Source organism: Geosmithia morbida (assembly GCF_012550715.1).
Source record: "Geosmithia morbida isolate 1262 chromosome Unknown scaffold_13, whole genome shotgun sequence".
NCBI classification, from domain to species: Eukaryota; Fungi; Ascomycota; class Sordariomycetes; order Hypocreales; family Bionectriaceae; genus Geosmithia; species Geosmithia morbida.
In genome coordinates, this window is record NW_023336200.1 from 373,611 (window position 1) to 391,476 (window position 17,866).

The 17,866-nt window shown below is 51.3% G+C and overlaps 5 protein-coding genes across 5 annotated transcripts; 3 read left to right on the forward strand and 2 right to left on the reverse strand.

Annotated features, from left to right (window-relative positions):
• Window positions 1–1,335: 1,335 nt before the first annotated feature.
• On the reverse strand, window positions 1,336–2,908 carry GMORB2_2472 (U4/U6 small nuclear ribonucleoprotein PRP3; the record flags this gene model as incomplete). Its single annotated transcript, XM_035464452.1, has 2 exons — window positions 1,336–1,943; window positions 2,029–2,908. 2 exons carry the CDS (start codon window positions 2,906–2,908, stop codon window positions 1,336–1,338), a joined length of 1,488 nt encoding a protein of 495 aa, XP_035319638.1.
• Window positions 2,909–3,467: 559 nt separating this feature from the next.
• Window positions 3,468–8,599, forward strand: GMORB2_2473 (uncharacterized protein; the record flags this gene model as incomplete). Its single annotated transcript, XM_035464453.1, has 2 exons — window positions 3,468–3,649; window positions 3,736–8,599. 2 exons carry the CDS (start codon window positions 3,468–3,470, stop codon window positions 8,597–8,599), a joined length of 5,046 nt encoding a protein of 1,681 aa, XP_035319639.1.
• An 874-nt stretch (window positions 8,600–9,473) lies between these two features.
• GMORB2_2474 (glutathione S-transferase kappa 1) lies at window positions 9,474–9,907 on the forward strand (the record flags this gene model as incomplete). Its single annotated transcript, XM_035464454.1, has 2 exons — window positions 9,474–9,604; window positions 9,682–9,907. 2 exons carry the CDS (start codon window positions 9,474–9,476, stop codon window positions 9,905–9,907), a joined length of 357 nt encoding a protein of 118 aa, XP_035319640.1.
• Window positions 9,908–10,522: 615 nt separating this feature from the next.
• On the reverse strand, window positions 10,523–11,349 carry GMORB2_2475 (histone H3; the record flags this gene model as incomplete). Its single annotated transcript, XM_035464455.1, has 3 exons — window positions 10,523–10,720; window positions 10,778–10,822; window positions 11,344–11,349. 3 exons carry the CDS (start codon window positions 11,347–11,349, stop codon window positions 10,523–10,525), a joined length of 249 nt encoding a protein of 82 aa, XP_035319641.1.
• A 1,692-nt stretch (window positions 11,350–13,041) lies between these two features.
• Window positions 13,042–13,478, forward strand: GMORB2_2476 (histone H4; the record flags this gene model as incomplete). The annotated part of the gene is made up of 2 exons (XM_035464456.1): window positions 13,042–13,246; window positions 13,315–13,478. Coding segments are annotated over 2 exons (369 nt in total), but the record flags the coding sequence as incomplete, so codon positions are not given.
• Between the last annotated feature and the right edge of the window lie 4,388 nt (window positions 13,479–17,866).

Below are 17,866 nucleotides of genomic sequence, written 5' to 3' on the forward strand. Positions count from 1 at the left end.
TACTACTACTACTACTACTACTACTACTACTACTACTACTACTCCTGTCGCTACTACCCAGTACAAAGGAGTACTTTGGAAGTACGTGTACTTACGAGCATGATGCATATTAATGGTACATGTAATCATTTATCATCTTGTTTCCTATCAGTATTACCACCTCCGAATCCCGTATACGTAGGCCATGAATAAATTTGGTAGGATTCGGTTCCGTAGTGAGGAAGCAAACGGATCAGTAAAACAAAGACTTGGCCAAGTTCGCAAGCATGCATCATCATTTCCTGGAAAAGCAAGAATAGAGATGACCGAATCCTGGTTCAATCTGTGTATTTCCATTATTCATTATTCATTTACAATCCATTATTATTTCGCAGTAATAGTATTAGAACCTAGTACTACTCATACGAGAATATAATTATTTGTTAGCATTATCATTACCTCGATTACTTTTGTGCGACTGTTATATTCTAGAAAATAATGAAATGATTGCTTCTATATATGGCGCTTTCGATTCCATCTTGTTTCCTCATCCTTTACCCTCCATCTCGCTTACGACTTTTTTCTCACCCCCCCCCCCCCCCCCCCCCCCCCCCCCAAGACAAAAAACATACATGTATGTAAAATTTTCCTCATCATCATGTATTTGGCCACCACACCTGCTGACCATTCTCTGGGTCGAAGGAAAAAGNGAAAATAATGAAATGATTGCTTCTATATATGGCGCTTTCGATTCCATCTTGTTTCCTCATCCTTTACCCTCCATCTCGCTTACGACTTTTTTCTCTCCCCCCCCCCCCCTCCCCCTCCCCCCACCAAGACAAAAAACATACATGTATGTAAAATTTTCCTCATCATCATGTATTTGGCCACCACACCTGCTGACCATTCTCTGGGTCGAAGGAAAAAGTACACACGTGTTACCGTGGACTTGGTCCAGATGCGCATGAGAGAGCTCGGTTGAGTCACTGATACTACACGTCGCCTCATTGGATGAGTCGGTAACAAACAAAGGATGGGGAAGAAAGAACAGGGGTGGTCGGTCAGTTGTCTCCCCCGCCCCCTCCCCCCCTCCCATATGAGCAGGTAATAGTCATCACCGAGGGGAATGAGCAAGCACTTGTATGTGTTTCCGTAGACTGCAAATAAATCTGGAAAAGCTAGGGAGTCATGGTTCCCGCCACCTCGCCGACCTGCCTTGTGCAACATGGTTATGTTGTGCAAGGGAAAAGGAAAGGACGGGTAGATATCCTGACATTTCTCTCAATAAAGCAAAAAAAGATGAATGTCATAGTTGATAATAATATAGAACACTTAGTAGTGGCAAACAAGGCTCCATCATGCGAAACCCTTGGCTAGTGACCAGAATCCATCCATCTTCGCTCTGGCCAGAGAATCTCGCGCTTCCGAGTCCGTCTCGCACACCCTGCTACCCCACTTACGAAACCCGCGCTCTTTTTGTTCTCCTTCAAATATGAGCTTGCACTCATTAAGCGACATATCCTTGAGCTCGCCGCGCTCGTTCTCGGCCACGAGCCAGTCGCGCACTGCCTGCTTCTGTACCTTTTCCTTTTCGCGCGACGGTACATTCTCCGTCCAGTCGATGCGGTTGAGCATCAGCTTCTTATATTTGTTGATGCTGTGCTCGCCACCCTCGACAATCACCAGGTTGAGCTTGGGGTGCATGATGCATGTGCCCGTTAGCGCGAGCTGCTCGGCATTGACCCCGATCTTGTACCGGTGCTGTCCGTTGGCCAGGCTGTTTATCCTGAAGACGAGCACGTGGATCCCCTTCTCTGCGTCCTTGTGCTGCTTCGCGACCAGCCTCTCCTGTTTCTGCTCCTTGGTGAGCTTTCGCTCCTCGTTCGCATCGACGTGCTTCTCGTGTCTCTCGGCAATTTCGCGGTTGACCTGTGCCTCTACGGCTGTAGGATCCTTGACAGCAGCTGCAGTAAAATAGTGTTGTGGTTAGCATATGAGGCAAAAATAAAGAGCGCTTGGTACATGTAGCATAGGCTGTGGCCAACTTACCATCTCCGAGAACCCGCATCAGGTTGCCCTTCTTCACCTTTGGGGGCGGTGCCGGAACCAGACCCAGGCGAATCTTTGCCTGCATCTCCTTGAGCTCCGCCATTCTGCGCTGTCGCCGGATCTTGGCCTGCTCCCTGGAGGTCAAGAACATGGCCTTGGGTGCCGGCGCCTGCCTGTCCTGTGGCGGCTCTACGGCCACAGGGTGTTGGATGTATTCCGTCACGATGCTGTCGAGCGCATCGATCTTGAGCCCCGACCCATCATCGAGGGCGTCGTAGCTGTTCCCGTTGATGAGCCCCTCGTCCCACCACTCCACGGCCGGGGGAGCCTCCACCACATAGTTCTTCTCCACGTCAAGGTCGTCATCAATGCCTGCCTTCCTCGTCTGCTCAGCGATGCGCTTCTTCATGGCCTCGAGGGCCGCTTGCCTTCGCAGCGCATTTGCCTGCTGAATGTATTTGCCCTTTTGGTTGAAGACCAGCTGGCGCGACTGTCGCGGTCTGCCGCCGCCACCACCCGTCTCCTGCATCGCCAATGTTTCGTCGAAATATGGGTTGCTCTGCCGTCCATCCGGTCCCGGTGATCCAGTACTTTTTGGCGGTCCACCCTTATTCCAGCGCTGGGACGAGTCTTTGATCTGCGACGCCCGCGACGACCCTTTGCCCGGGTCCTTGCCCCTGGCTCCCGGGTTCCATGATGCCAGGTCCTCCAGGGCAGGATGCAGGCCGACATTGAGACCTCCCTTGGCTTTGCTGGTATCTATGGCTGCTGACACACGTGCCTTGAGGGCCGCCAGCTTTTCAGCTGCGGTCTCGGGCTTTTGGACACGTGACGATGCGTCGTGTCGCGGCCCGAGGCTGCTCTGCTGGGAGCGATCCATAATTGCGGCGTGTGGCTATCGCCAGGTCGCAGCAGCTGTGCGAAAGAGCCCTTGTTTCTATTTTTTTTCGTATCCTGGTTCGCCGAAACGTTCTGGCTGTCTTTCTGGTCGAATGATTTGTGTCCGATGATGGTCGTCATTTGTTGTCAAGTAGCCGGGAAAAGGCTTGGTCGCGATGTCTGGCGTAATGATCTGTTTGTCAGGTGGAGACGATGCTTGAGTGAACTGAGCCCGAAGTAGCAAGACGGCAGTAGGAAACCACCTACCCGTGACCAAAAAAGGGCAGCCACGGTCATTAAGGTGCGCCTGCCGTTTTTTTTTTCGTAAAAATATTCTGCCACTTCGCACCGCCAAAAATTTGCTTGTAGTCTATCCATGATCCCCACTACCACCACCATCACTGCCAATTATTATCCTACCCGCCTTTTTTTTCGATCACCAACCTGTCACTCTAGAAAACGACTGTTTCCACGGGGCAATGGGCTCGTGTATGCATCCGTAAAAGAGTCAATCGCTGGTCACTCTCTCCCGCGCTCCTAAATAGGGCGCCGACGTCGCCATGAACATCGCACAGCCCGTCTCTTCCGACGTCGACAGCGTTGAGTTCACTTTCCTTTCGCCGAAGGAGATACGCGCAATCTCTGTCAAGCGCATCGAGAACGACAGTACTTTTGACAATCTCCTGAACCCTGTTCCCGGAGGTCTTTACGACCCTGCTCTTGGTTCATGGGGTGACTCACCGTGAGTACTTTCTGCTCCGTTCACAACGACCCGGACGGTTCCGCGTTGTTGAAGCCGCAAGAGTGCTGACCACATCCATCGTACAGATGCACAACATGTAACCTGAACCAGAACAACTGCCCAGGCCATCCTGGGCACATCCAGCTACCTGTCCCGGTGTACCACCCCATCTTCCTCGACCAAACATACCGCCTCCTCCGAGCCGCTTGTGTCTACTGTAAAGGGTTTCGCCTGCCCCAGAAGGACCTGCATAAGTACGTCTGTCAGCTGCGACTGCTGCAGCACGGCTTGATCAACGAAGCTCATATGGTCGAGTCTGTCGGCGAGAACGATGCTGGTATCTCTGCCAGCGATCTGGGTATTGACGACGTCGAGAGCGAGGCTGAAGAGGAGGGAAACAACTCGGTCAACAACGTCGTGCGGGCCCGTGAAAAGTATGTGGAGCAGTGCCTCAGCGGGACTGATCTTAAGCGAGGTGATACTTCTAAGGGCAAGCATGAAGGTGCCACCGAGATGCGCCGCGAGGTTATCAAGAACTTCCTTGCTGAACTCACGGCCAAGAGGATCTGCGCCAGCTGCGGAGGTATCAGCCCGACCTACCGCAAGGACCGATTTGTCAAGATCTTTGAGAAGGCCCTCTCGGACAAGGAAAAGTCCAAGATGGCCCAGAAGAGCATGAAGCGCAACGACGCTATGGCCAGGGTCTTCCAGAGCAGCAATAAGCACAAGCCCAACGGCTACTCGTCGGACGAGGGTGTTGGCGACTTAGACATGTCCGGTGCCGACAAGCAGGACGTTTCCATGGTGGATGTCGACCAAGCCATGTCATCGGCGCCACAGCGTTACATAAGCGCCATGGAAGTCCACGCCAGACTCACCGAGCTCTTCAGGAAGGAGCAGGATTTGATTTTCCTCCTCTACAACTCCAGGCCCCGCACCAGGACCACGCCCAAGGTGACGCCCGATATGTTCTTCATAACCCACATCCTCGTCCCTCCGAATCGCTTCCGCCCGGAGGCCCGAACCGGCGACTCTTCCATCTCGGAAGCTCAGCAGAACTCGCTGTACAAGAACATCTTGAGGACGTGTGGCAGGATCGCTCAGATTCACAAGGGTCTCAACGATGGCAAGGGAAACATCAACCAGCTTCACCAGGCATGCGCTGAGCTTCAGGAAGCCATCAACTCCCTCATCGACAAAGACAAAAACCCTGTCCAAGGTGCTGCCGCGGCACGCAACGAGGACGGTATTAAGCAGAAGCTTGAGAAGAAGGAGGGACTTTTTCGCAAGAACATGATGGGAAAGCGAGTCAACTACGCCGCTCGCAGTGTCATCTCCCCCGACCCCAACATCGAGACCAACGAGATTGGTGTGCCGCCCGTCTTTGCCAAGAAGCTGACGTACCCCGAGCCCGTCACGAGCCACAATTTCCGAGACATGCAGCAGGCTGTCATCAACGGTGTCGACAAATGGCCTGGAGCGTTCGCCATTGAGAATGAGAATGGCCAGATTCTCAGCCTCCGCAAGAAGACTGTCGACGAGAGAATATCCCTAGCCAACCAGCTCCTCGCCCCCTCGAGCACCAGTGCCGCCAAGACGCGCAACAAGAAGGTCTACCGCCATCTAACTAACGGAGATGTCGTCCTCATGAATCGTCAGCCGACGCTGCACAAACCTTCCATCATGGGTCACCGCGTGAGGGTTCTCCCAGGCGAGAAAACAATTCGCATGCACTATGCCAACTGCAACACGTATAACGCCGACTTTGACGGTGACGAGATGAACATGCATTTCCCGCAGAACGAGGTTGCGCGAGCCGAGGCCCTGCAAATCGCCGACACCGACCACCAATACCTGTCTGCCACGGCCGGAAAGCCTCTCCGTGGTCTCATTCAGGACCATATTTCCATGTCTGTGGCCCTCTGCAACCGCGACACCTTCTTCACCCGCAGCGACTACCATCAGCTCGTCTACGCCGCCCTGCGCCCCGAAAGCGGTCACATCCTAGGCGAGCGTATTCAGTTAGTGGCCCCTGCCGTCATCAAACCCGCACCCCGCTGGACTGGCAAGCAGGTCGTCACCACGATCCTCAAAAACATGCAGCCCCCCAACTGCGGCGGTCTAACCATGAAGAGTGAGTGTCAGCTCAAGGCTGAGCAGTGGGGTGCTGGGTCGGAGGAGGGCACCGTCATGATTCAGGACGGCGAGTTCATCACTGGTATTCTGGACAAGAGCCAGATCGGTCCCAGTAGTGGTGGCCTGGTACACTCGATTCACGAAATCTACGGCCCAGCCATTGCCGGGAAGCTGCTGAGTAGCCTTGGTCGACTTTTGACAAGATACCTCAACGCCCGCGCCTTCTCTTGCGGTATGGATGATCTAAAACTCACCGCGCAAGGCGAAGCTGCACGCAAGGAGGCACTGGTGGCCGCTGAGACGGTTGGTCTCGATGTGGCCTCGCGCTATGTGTCAATTGAGGATTGCAAGAGCGCCTCGGACCCGCTGCTTCTAGAGAGACTTGAGCAAGTCGTCCGTGACGATAAGAAGCAGGAGAACCTGGATCTCATGATAAACAGCAAAGCCAGTGAAGTCACCAATGCCGTCCAGAAGGCGTGTATCCCTAACGGTCTCGAGAAGCCTTTCCCGCGCAACCAGATGCAGTCTATGACGACATCCGGTGCCAAGGGATCCAAAGTCAATGCTTCGTTGATTTCCTGCAACCTCGGTTCGCAGGTTCTTGAGGGTCGCCGTGTGCCCCTCATGGTCAGCGGAAAGACTCTTCCCTGCTTCCGGCCGTTTGAGACGCACGTTAGGGCCGGTGGATACATTGTCAACCGTTTCCTTACTGGTCTGCGGCCGCAAGAGTACTACTTCCATCACATGGCCGGACGTGAGGGTCTGATTGATACTGCCGTCAAGACTTCACGCTCCGGGTATCTCCAAAGGTGCGTCATCAAGGGTATGGAGGGCCTGAGTGTGTCGTACGACACGACTGTCCGCGACGCCGACGGCTCCATGATCCAGTTCCTCTATGGAGAGGACGGTCTTGACAGCACCAAGCAAAAGTACCTCACCGACTTCAGCTTTGTCCTCGACAATGTCACCTCGGAGGCTTCCCAGCTGAGGTACGACCCGAAGGTTGGCGAGCGCCTCAGCACGAACCGCGACAACATCGCCAAGTACATGAAGAAGGCTGTTAAGCACGCGCACCCGCGCGACCCCCAGTCCCGGGACCCCATCCTTAACCTATTCAACCCTGCCACTAATGCCTTTGCCACGTCGGAGAAGTTCTACGAGGCCATGACCAAGTACATCAAGGAGAACAAGGACGGGCTGGTGCTCGACAAATCGGACAAGTCCAAGGGCAAATCAAAGGCGGCCCTTAACCGCAAGAATGCCGAGATGCTTTTCGCCATGAAGTATATCCAGTCCCTTGTGGAGCCCGGAGAAGCCGTGGGAATCGTCGCTGGCCAGTCGGTTGGTGAGCCATCGACGCAGATGACGCTCAACACCTTCCACTTGGCTGGTCACTCTGCCAAGAACGTGACGCTGGGTATCCCGCGTCTGCGTGAAATCCTGATGACGGCCAGTAAGTCCATCTCGACGCCGTCAATGTCTCTGTACCCCAACCCCGAGCTTTCCCAAGAGAATGCCGAGGTCTTTGCCAAGTCTATCAGTGTGCTTCCGCTCTCCTTAATCTTGGATAACATCTCGGTGCAAGAGAAGGTTGGGCGCGGACAGGGCTATCCGATTGCCAAGATGTACAACATCAAGCTCAACTTCTTCCCGTCGGACGAGTACTCCAAGACGTACGCCATCTCTATCGACGATGTCATGGACACGGTCGAGAAGAGGCTTCTGCGCAACATCGTGGCTCTCGTCAAGAAGGAGCTCAGGAAGCGCAAGAACGACGCCATGTTTGCGGCGGATAATATCGGCGTCAAGTCTGGTGTAGTCGAGACTGCAGCTACTACGGCCCCGGCTGAGCGTGGAGAGGACGACGACGATGATGAAGATGGCGATGGCGATGCCACGAGTGCCAAGCAGCATGCCAACCGAAATGAGGCTGTTTCGTACGGTGCCAACGATGAAGACGACGATGAGGTACAGCGCACAATGGACAAGGCCGACGGCGTGGATGACGACGACGATGACGAGGGAGTGAACGGCGCCTTTGCTACGCCCAAGGGACGCCGGTCAAAGCAGGACGCCAGCGATAGTGAGGATGACGATGAGGATGACGCGGACGCTTCCATCTCAGCATCGGCACGGGCTAGAACGGACCGCGCTCTCGAGGCCTACGCTGACGTGCGCGGTTTTACGTGCGACGAAAAAGACGGCGCATGGTGCAAGATCAACCTGGAGTACCCGAGCTCTATGCCCAAGCTCCTGATGCTCAACCTGGTGCAGGACGCCATCAAGAAGACGGTGATCCAGCAGCTTCCCGGCGTTGGCACGTGCACCCTCGAGGCGGATCCTGGCAAACCGCTCGTCATCCACACCAACGGTGTCAACCTGCAAACGATGCAAAAGTACAGCGACTTCATCGACCCCAACCGCATCATGACCAACGACATTGGCGCCGTGCTCGAAGTGTACGGTGTCGAGGCTGCACGTGCCAATATTGTCAGCGAGCTAGCTGGCGTCTTCGGATCCCACGGTATCAAGGTCGACTACCGCCATCTCAACCTGATTGCCGACTACATGACGAGGGGTGGTGACTTCACACCCTTCAACCGCATGGGTCTAAGGAGTAACGTCAGTCCCTTTACCAAGATGAGTTTCGAGACCACGCTCGGCTTCCTCAAGGACGCTGTTCTCGACGGTGACTGGGATGACCTGACTACGCCTAGTAGTCGGCTCGTCATGGGTAGGCTGAGCAAGGTGGGAACAGGAGGTTTTGATGTTCTCACCCAGCTCCCCACCCGCTACGATGACACCATGGTTTAATTGGGGAATGGTTTAATTGAGGAGAAGAATAAGAAAGAGGCATTCACAAGGCGCAAAGGGAGCCGACGAAGAGGGAGGTGGATATCAAGGGGAGCAGTTACTTTTTTTTCTCGCTCATGTTCTTCTTTTTTTTCATAGTTGTATATCTTTGTCGAATGATATTTGTGCCGTTTGGAGTCTTACAGTAGTTTGTAGCGCATAAATCAATTCAAGAAAGATTTCGACGCTCTTGTTGACTTTTCTTCTCTGTGAATGCCATCTCCTTGGCGGACGCTTCCCGTGTTCCTAACAAGCTCCTAAATCCTTTCTGAAAGGGCACAGTCCAGAGGGCGTAATCAATTGTAGTTCGCCGCAAGCTGATATTACACGTCCTTTATTGACGCCGTCTATCCATGTAGTGCAAAACGGCACATATAAACGAATGTATTACACGGATGTATAAATTTCCAGCCGCGGAGGGGCCACGAAGCCGTAGAACAATGACTCAACACCATTTAACCGTTCCTACACCCTGAATACTTGTCACTACATCGGGATCTCAGTTAAGAGAACACGTGCATTCAACAACACAAGGCTAAAGGGCCTTCGGGCGAGGTTTCGTCGGCCTTTGAGAATTCGTCCCCGCTCCAATACGATACGTGGTGCATCGCCCGATCCTATTGGGAAGGGGGGACGAGACAAAGTGTGTCATGTGCAACAACCAGCCACCGATCAACATAAAGAGTAAGCCATTAGTCCCCTCCCTCCACCCAGCCGAGGGTAGAGAAAGAAAATAAGTTCTTATGTTTTACCTGATCATTGGGGAAGATCGCTGACATGGAAACTCAAACAAGGACAAGTGGACCAACAGGGAACGTGTCTCCGGTATTCGGCCATGTTCAATGTGCCCATGGACGAGGCCTTGCCCTTCAACCTCCCGCTACTGACAGTGCCGGCGATGTGTGCCCTCACGGTCATCAAGCAGCAGTCCGGCCAGAACAAGCTGACCACGGCCCTCGACGCCCTGTACCACGAGTTCTTTGCGATGCACATACCCACCTATAAACCTGCTGAGCTACAGCGCATCCTGACCGAGTGTCTAGGAGGGAACGGGGCCGAGGCGCTCGCATCATGGAGGCCGCTGGGACTGACTGGGTAGAACAGGCCCTGAAGAACAACGTGAAGGCTGTCTTTGACGAAGAGACATTTGGTCTGCCCTGGATGGTGCGTACCAGGCCCAACGGGGAGAATGAGACCTTCTGGGGAGTCGACCACCTCGCCGTGGTGGCTGGCTTTCTCGGGCTAGAGAAGCCGATTGTAGGTGTTTGAAAGGCGATGCTGTAGATTATCAGGGTCGCTCGTTTATGCTTGTCATTCCACTGAGGAACTTGTCAATGTCAATAGAGGCGCATCATACATCCTGCAAGGCGATGATTGAATTGTGTAGAAGCATGCATGCACGTATGTAGGTAAAAGTGATAGCGACTGTGTGTGTGGCTGCGTTCCTCTGACGGTCGCATCACCCACCATGCGGCTGTGGACACGATTCCTCAGCCCACGGCCATCAGGAGACATTACAAGGGGCGCTGGTGGGAAGTGGATGGGACTAAGAAGCGCGTCGCATTGACCGCTTGTTTATATACCCAGGTGCGTCGCGTCGATGGGTTTGACCGCATGGAGCGCGTCGACACGAATCACCTAATATGGATACGGGAGGAAGTCTTTCAAGTCATCATAAGGCTGTGTGCCTTTTGCATTGGATGTGCAGTTCTCAAAAACGAACTGCGAAATAATGTACAACCCAATCGTTCTGATAGTAACGCCAATGATTATCCCCGATACCGTGAATCCCTCGTAGCAAAAGCAAATAAAATGTGTGAACCGCCCAGCGTGCTGATCAAGTGTGAAAGCCCCATCGTCCCGGAATTATGAGCAAGTTAATACTCAGTTGCGCTCGCCGCGGAGGCGGCGGGCGAGCTGGATGTCCTTAGACTGGATGGTGACACGCTTGGCGTGGATGGCGCACAGGTTGGTGTCCTCAAAGAGGGAGACGAGATAAGACTCGACCGACTCCTGGAGAGCACCGATGGCAGAAGACTGGAAGCGAAGGTCGCTCTTGAAGTCCTGGGCGATCTCACGAACCTGTTGGTTGAATATTAGTGTGATGTTTGATTATGAAGACGATGGTTGAGTATTTACCAGGCGTTGGAAAGGGAGCTTGCGGATCAGGAGCTCGGTCGACTTCTGGTAGCGACGAATCTCACGGAGAGCGACAGTACCGGGCTTGTAGCGGTGAGGCTTCTTGACACCACCGGTAGAGGGTGCGCTCTTGCGGGCAGCCTTGGAGGCCAGCTGCTTGCGGGGAGCCTTGCCACCAGTGGACTTACGGGCGGTCTGCTTGGTGCGAGCCATTGTTGATGATGTTTGTTGATGGAGGTAGATGAAAGAAGTGGGGTGTAGATGAGAGGTGTGGGTGTGTGATGAAGGAAAGGAAAATCCGGAAGAGGGGAGGGCGGGGGGGGGCTTTAATACCCATAAAGTGCCTCTCTGATTTGGGACGGGTGATTTGAGTTGCAGCCTGATCCGTGCGTCAGGAATTCTGGGTGCGTGTGTATGTACTGTGTACTGTATGGTGTGCGCGCCTTCACGCGTGTAAGGGAAAAAAAAAAGATAATGAAACAAGGGTGGGTTGGCTGATAGAAAAAAACACTGGAACCGGGCCCGACTTTGGTGCTTTTTTTGGGTGGTGTGGGCAGTGACCCAACCCCCATTTGCTTTTCGCCCCTCACCCCTGCTTTCTTTCCAAGATCAGTGCAGCATTCCAGAAAAGGAAAAATGTACCAGGGACGATTTTTTATTGGCTACATTCTGTTGGCTTGATATTTTGGCAAGAGAAGGAACTGCCCAACGCGTCGATGGAGAACGGGGGGGGGGGGGAAGCAACTTGTCGTCGATACGATATATCCGTTCATACAGACAATATTACATTTACGAGTGTGCCGTACGATACGAGTACAAGGCAAACACTCATAGCCGATATTATTATTATTACTCGTGCACTGCAGTCTCCATACATGATATGATACGTATCTCTGTTTTTCCGCCTCTTTTCCTTGTGACTGCCGTTTGTATATAATACATATATAATAGATTGTAGATCTATTGTATGTACATATACGTGATCGTGATCGTAATGGTAGGTGCAGCCTTGAGGTAAGTACAAGTGCGAGTGAGTTGATTTGTAATACTAGGTACAATTGCCTACGTGAGTAAAATAATGATCTTTATTTGTTTTTAAACGTTGGCTATTATTACTATGGCTATTCACGGATGTTAATGCGTCTATGTGGACATATTAGGCCTTGAAAGTATCTGTAAAATACACAATATATACTTTGATTTTGGCGAACTTAATACTCAGCCTATGATATGGATGAGGAAGACTAGAAAGGAACAAGAATGATTAAGACACTGCATCGAAATGTATATCAAACCTACATAAAAATTCATGCAATGAATTCCATTAACTCACATATACAAAATAAAAGTAATATACAATCGGGGGCATAAACGGGAACATTATTACCCAACGCCATACGACGCAGGGTAGACGATTTAACAGTAAGAAGCGAACCTAGTCTCATCCGAGTATATATTCAGAGCACAATTATGTCAGTATGACACAATCGGGGTCCACTGCCGGCCGGAGCATCATGTACAATCACGGCAGCTAATAATAATACGGAGTCGATACTCACCAACCTCCTCGATATTGTGAGGCTATTGGTAATACAATGATATCGAAAGATGGGGTTCAAGGGTTAGAGGACCCAGCCCTTCAGAACAAAAGACGCGACGAGACGCGTGAGGGGAAGCAAGTATGAAGAAAATGGCGTTGCTGGTCCCCTGCGTGCATGGTACCTGAGACTGTGCATTTTCAAAGGATTCAAGGGAGAAATGCCCACCAGGTCACCGATATAGACGAGCCCCGGCAAACATTAGAAGCGGAGGCGTAAAAAAAAAAAGCCGATTTTTGATTCGCTCGAATATCTGGTGTTTTTTTTTCTTCTGTTTCTTTCATGACCCAGTCATCCAAATACTCGTACACCCCTAAAAAAGAGACCCCAGGTGATCGCGTTTTGCGCTAACAGAATGCGGTATCCACCTTTGGTTCCCATACGTACGGGGGGACACGCACGGGGCTGTCCCCTTTGCTGCCGCACTCACCCGCGACTGATCTGTTGATTTGGCCCACCTGTACTTAAGCACCCGGCCGCCCCCTCCTACTCTGCACCTTTCTAGCATTCTTTCTCATCCACATTCGACTTTCTGTCAAAGTTCCTCTTCACATACCTCTCTTTTTTTCCTCACACTCAACACAACCCACCCTTCTATCACAATGACTGGACGTGAGTTCTTACGCCCCCTTCTCCCCCCAATATGTAAACCCTCCTCAACTGGAGGGAGATCATCTTGAGCCTCATGGTGCAACATTAAAAGATGGACCAGCATTTACTGACAATTCAACAGGCGGAAAGGGCGGAAAGGGCCTCGGCAAGGGTGGCGCCAAGCGCCACCGTAAGATCTTGAAGGACAACATCCAGGGTATCACCAAACCCGCTATCCGTCGTCTTGCGCGTCGTGGTGGCGTCAAGCGTATATCCGCCAGTATGTTACTCATATTCTACCTGGAGCGCCTCACACCGGTCAATATAACTAATGCACTACCTTCACAGTGATTTACGAGGAGACCCGTAGTGTCCTCAAGACCTTCCTCGAGGGTGTTATCCGTGATGCCGTCACCTATACTGAGCATGCCAAGCGCAAGACGGTCACGTCGCTCGACGTGGTCTATGCCCTGAAGCGCCAGGGCCGCACCCTGTACGGTTTCGGTGGTTAAGCAGAGCGTTGTCATTTCTATATCTTGTTTTTGGTGTCTATCGACATGTCCGTTATGATCTTTGTTGCCAGTCGCGCCCGGGCGTTCGCCATACACACTCCCACCCCAAAGAGCGCCCGGGACGTTTCATACATACGCGGCAGATGCGTGCCTTGGCCGTGGCGGAACACGCCGGCCATTGTAGGGTGTTTACTTCATGATGACTATGGGTATCTGGTCTTGCTTTTAGGTGTTTTGTACCATAAGGGAAATGGGTGGCTCATATTTGGGGATAATTGAAACGGCCTCCGGGCCTTGAAATCATGCGGGTTGTCTTTCCTGTGACGTTTGTAGCAGTGGTACTTTGCATATTGCTGTTGGCGGGATGTGTCTGTTTTGACGTATGCCATTATGGTTGTCCCGCGTCTGTAATTCATGTGTTGTGCTGGGTGTCGGGGCAGTACGTCTGTATTACTTACAGTCTTCTACTGATTGCCTTACGTGTACGTGTGTATGGAGCAATGGTCCAGCTCTCTGCTTCTCCTTACTCTATCTTTGGTCATTGTTGAAGCTTGGTATATGCGTATAGGGGGTGTATGGAGTACCAGAACAGTTCTGTATCTGTTTATTTCCTGATACGACTCCTGCCTTGGATCCTATGTTCTTTCTACTTATACACCTTTTCTTTCCGTCACGGGCTCTTCTAGTGACTACATTGACATGTTTGTATCTACCCAGTATCTTGAATTTGGTTGTTTCAATGATTCCATCGCACGTTGCATGGCATCCTCGTACATAGCAATGTCAAGACTAGGCTGCGCAGTCATGCGGCTACCGAACCTATTCATCCCCAGGGCAACTATGATGTAAATATATATCTTATGTGAGATTCGTTCAGTCACCTCACCTCATCTCAAAAATCGTACCGTGCTTCGTATTGACCGTATACAGCGTGCATTTCGATGCGTCACCCGCTCTACATAACTTCCCCGTGATGGCGCCAGGCGCCCTCGATCTACGGTCACTCCCCTTTCCTGTAAGCCCCATTGGCGGCAATGACTCGCCAGATATTTTCTCTTCCCAATCAAAGTATCTGAATGTTCTTTCCACCCGGGCCGACTGGCGCATGCGCGGCTCGGAAGCCGGGTTTTGAAACATGACAAGTGCCCTACTTATACTGTAGTATCAGACGTGGCATACTGCGCGGCCTCCGTGGCTTCCACATCGCCAATCAGCCAGTGTATCATCAAGCTTCATTGTCAATATCGGTGGTATAAATAAGCCATAAGCTCTCGAAATATTCTTACTCTCGGCCTCTTATTGATTACAAAGACTCGACGCCTTACAAGTGTACTCGTGTCGTTTCGTCTTTGAGTCATTATGATTCCTTGGTCACGATGCCGAAGATGGCTATACGTTGTTAGTCGTTCACAACTTCACGGCTCACAATTTCCTACATTAGGCCTATCTGGCCCTGCTATTATAGCGCAGTGTGACTGTTGGCCTCATTTGAATATTCACTTTCGCTTTCACATTTTCTTCTTCTTTTCCTATTCTTCAATATACCGATTGGCCATGTGCCACCGGTATAACCTCCCAGATCACCATGTAGATAGATGTCGAGAATCCTCGTCATGGTGGATGGGTAGAAAAGAAGATGAAACAATGAAGAATAGTAACATTTATGCGTCATATACTTTGACACCTTAGAAATATAGATTCCGATGCGTTGTAGCCTTGCCATTACTCGTACGAGATCTGGCGGCGACGAAGTAGGCAGCCACCAAGTACCGGGTAAGTGATTTGTCAAGTCAAGGCTGTCCTGTCCTATGGAGCCATGTCTGACAACGGACAGGAAGGGATCGGAGATCGCGGCACATCATGATACAAATATTACAGTATTGGTTACTACACCCTACTATAGAATAATAAAATAATCAGGTCAGAATCGAAAAAGAGAGAAGGAATAACAACGCGCATGGGGATGTCCCCTGTCGTACGGAGTAAGTTGACTGGCGGAATAACGGAGACATCGGACGTTTCCAACCACGTGGACTGAAATTCTTCAAAACTCCCATTATTACTCTAAAAACTGACCCTGCTCTGGTGGATTGATAACGGATAATAGATGTTAAAATGTGGACAGGAACGGACTGCCGCGGATGCAGCGGGGCCGAGACGGACGCCATCCCGGTTGTAGAACCTACTACAGTCTACCACACACATGATGGTCGCACAACATCGAATGGCACCACCTCATTAGTAAGGCTAAATTTATTTTATGACTCTGATTCGAAAAACACAAACACAGTCCAATCGCGGCAGACACATAATGGCGAAAACGAGGAAGAAAAGCACTAGTGCCCAACTAGGCTGTAATAGAGGGATAAGGGATCAGGGGACGAGGATGAAGGGGGGTGTGCGATTTACAGTGGGGGGAAAGGGAACCTGAGATGGATGGGTCTCGACTTGAGGGAAAATGCTCGCAGAGTACGACCACACAAGCGAACCTAACAATCGGCATAGACAATCTACAGGGCCTGGGCTCACTTTTCCTTTCCTCTCCGTGTGGTTTTCCCTTTTCTAAGGGAATTAGATGCACGTCGGTAGCTTGGCTCGGTTCTCGGCGACTTCCATAGCAACCGAACCCCGATGGGCAAGTCCAGTACTGATCGAGTGTGAGGAAGTAAGTTGCTGTATATTGTTGTTGAAATACCGTTTCCAGACAAGGTCGGCGTGGCGCACGGGAGAAGAAGAAACGTGGGGATCGGGTTGTCCTGTAAGGAATATGCAGGTCAGTCAGGTGCCGTAAGTCTGCAGCCCTTGTTTACAGCCTACTCGTAATCTCTCGGAACCGATTACCGCCAAGAAATCATCCATGTCCGAGTAGACCTTGGCCATTCAGAATGCTGACGTTCATCGCAAGAGAATCCCGGTATCGTCTACCGAGAGGAAATCGAAAGGGCCATGTGCTCCGTATCACAGGCTCATGCTTTGCTGCAGTCTGCACGACGGCTTCAGCTTTCACGGGCGCCCGAGGAACGAAGAAGTATGCATGCTACGTAAATACTCGTAGATGCAGAGCCTTGTTGCAAAGGTCCGGGTATTCCCGACAAGACAATGAATCGGCCATGATGATCGGAGAACCACGCCATCGGCTGAAGGGTCCTCATGTGAATACATACAACTTTTACCAACATCAGCACATGTATGAATGGGGTGACTGAAAAACCTTGCCCAACTGTTTCCTACTAACATATATGTTGCACGTAATAATACTATGAGTTGACAATGGTGTTATTCCCTAGCTGGTTAGACGTTTGGAGGGGTTGTTTGCTGGCCCACCACCACCACCACACAAAAAAAAACGATGGGGGACCAGGTTGAGAGATGGTGCTGATTGTTGAGCGCTTTGCAATATGAGTACAACGTTGTCGCAAGAGTCCAAGACTAGACTAGGCCTAGGCACACGTCTAGGAATGAATGCGTTGGAGAGCATGACGGATTTTTCCCTCGGCCGACCGAAAACTTTTTTCTAAGCTCCCAGGTTCTCGACCAGGCTGGAATCCCAAGACTCATGCCAGCTTAAGGATACATGTACGCGTGCTGCTGTGCGCTGTGGGTGTGGCTTAGCCCCTGGTAGCCACAATCATGATTGGCTACTGATTTCATGTCGGCGTAAAAACGGAAACGGCCAGTCCGACGGACAAAGGAGTAGGATATATTTTCCACATGCGCGAGCATCTCCAAATGAAGACGGATAAGAAAATCCAGCAGTTTGTACTCAGCGGCATCAACCTATCATTATTGACCAAGGCCCATTCGCTTCTTATCCAATTATTCATTGTTGGTTTTAGAGGGCAGTCAATGAAAAAATTTGCAGTCGCACACGTATACGAACTCACGCACTTACGCACGCATATTTTTGGGTACCAAGGTACAGACAGACACACACGTCCCTGTTGCTTTACTTTGACTCATAAGAGAACCCGAGATTCTGGATGACACTAAGGAAGAGTTTTCTTCGTATGCGTATGTGTCTGACCACGAGTACAAAAGCACAGCCCGTAGTGCTCCGTAACGGATGTTTCTCCGTAAAGGTTGCGTAGTGGGTACCGGCGGCTGAGAAGACACCGAGACGTTCCAGTCCGTGATCTCTTTGGTCACGAGGACGAGCGGATACGGCCGTGTATTGCCAAGCGAACTCTTAGTCGAACGACACAGAAGACAGCGGGATGTTGACCAGGAGAAAAGCGTACTACAGTCATGTGAACAGTGAAGAAGACAGATAGAAAGAAACGTGAGGATATTACAACGTACCTTTGGGCTGAGATTGCTAAGATGCTCTCCCGGGAACCACCGATAAATGACAGTTCTGCCACACGGGAAGAAAGATAGACTATTTACAT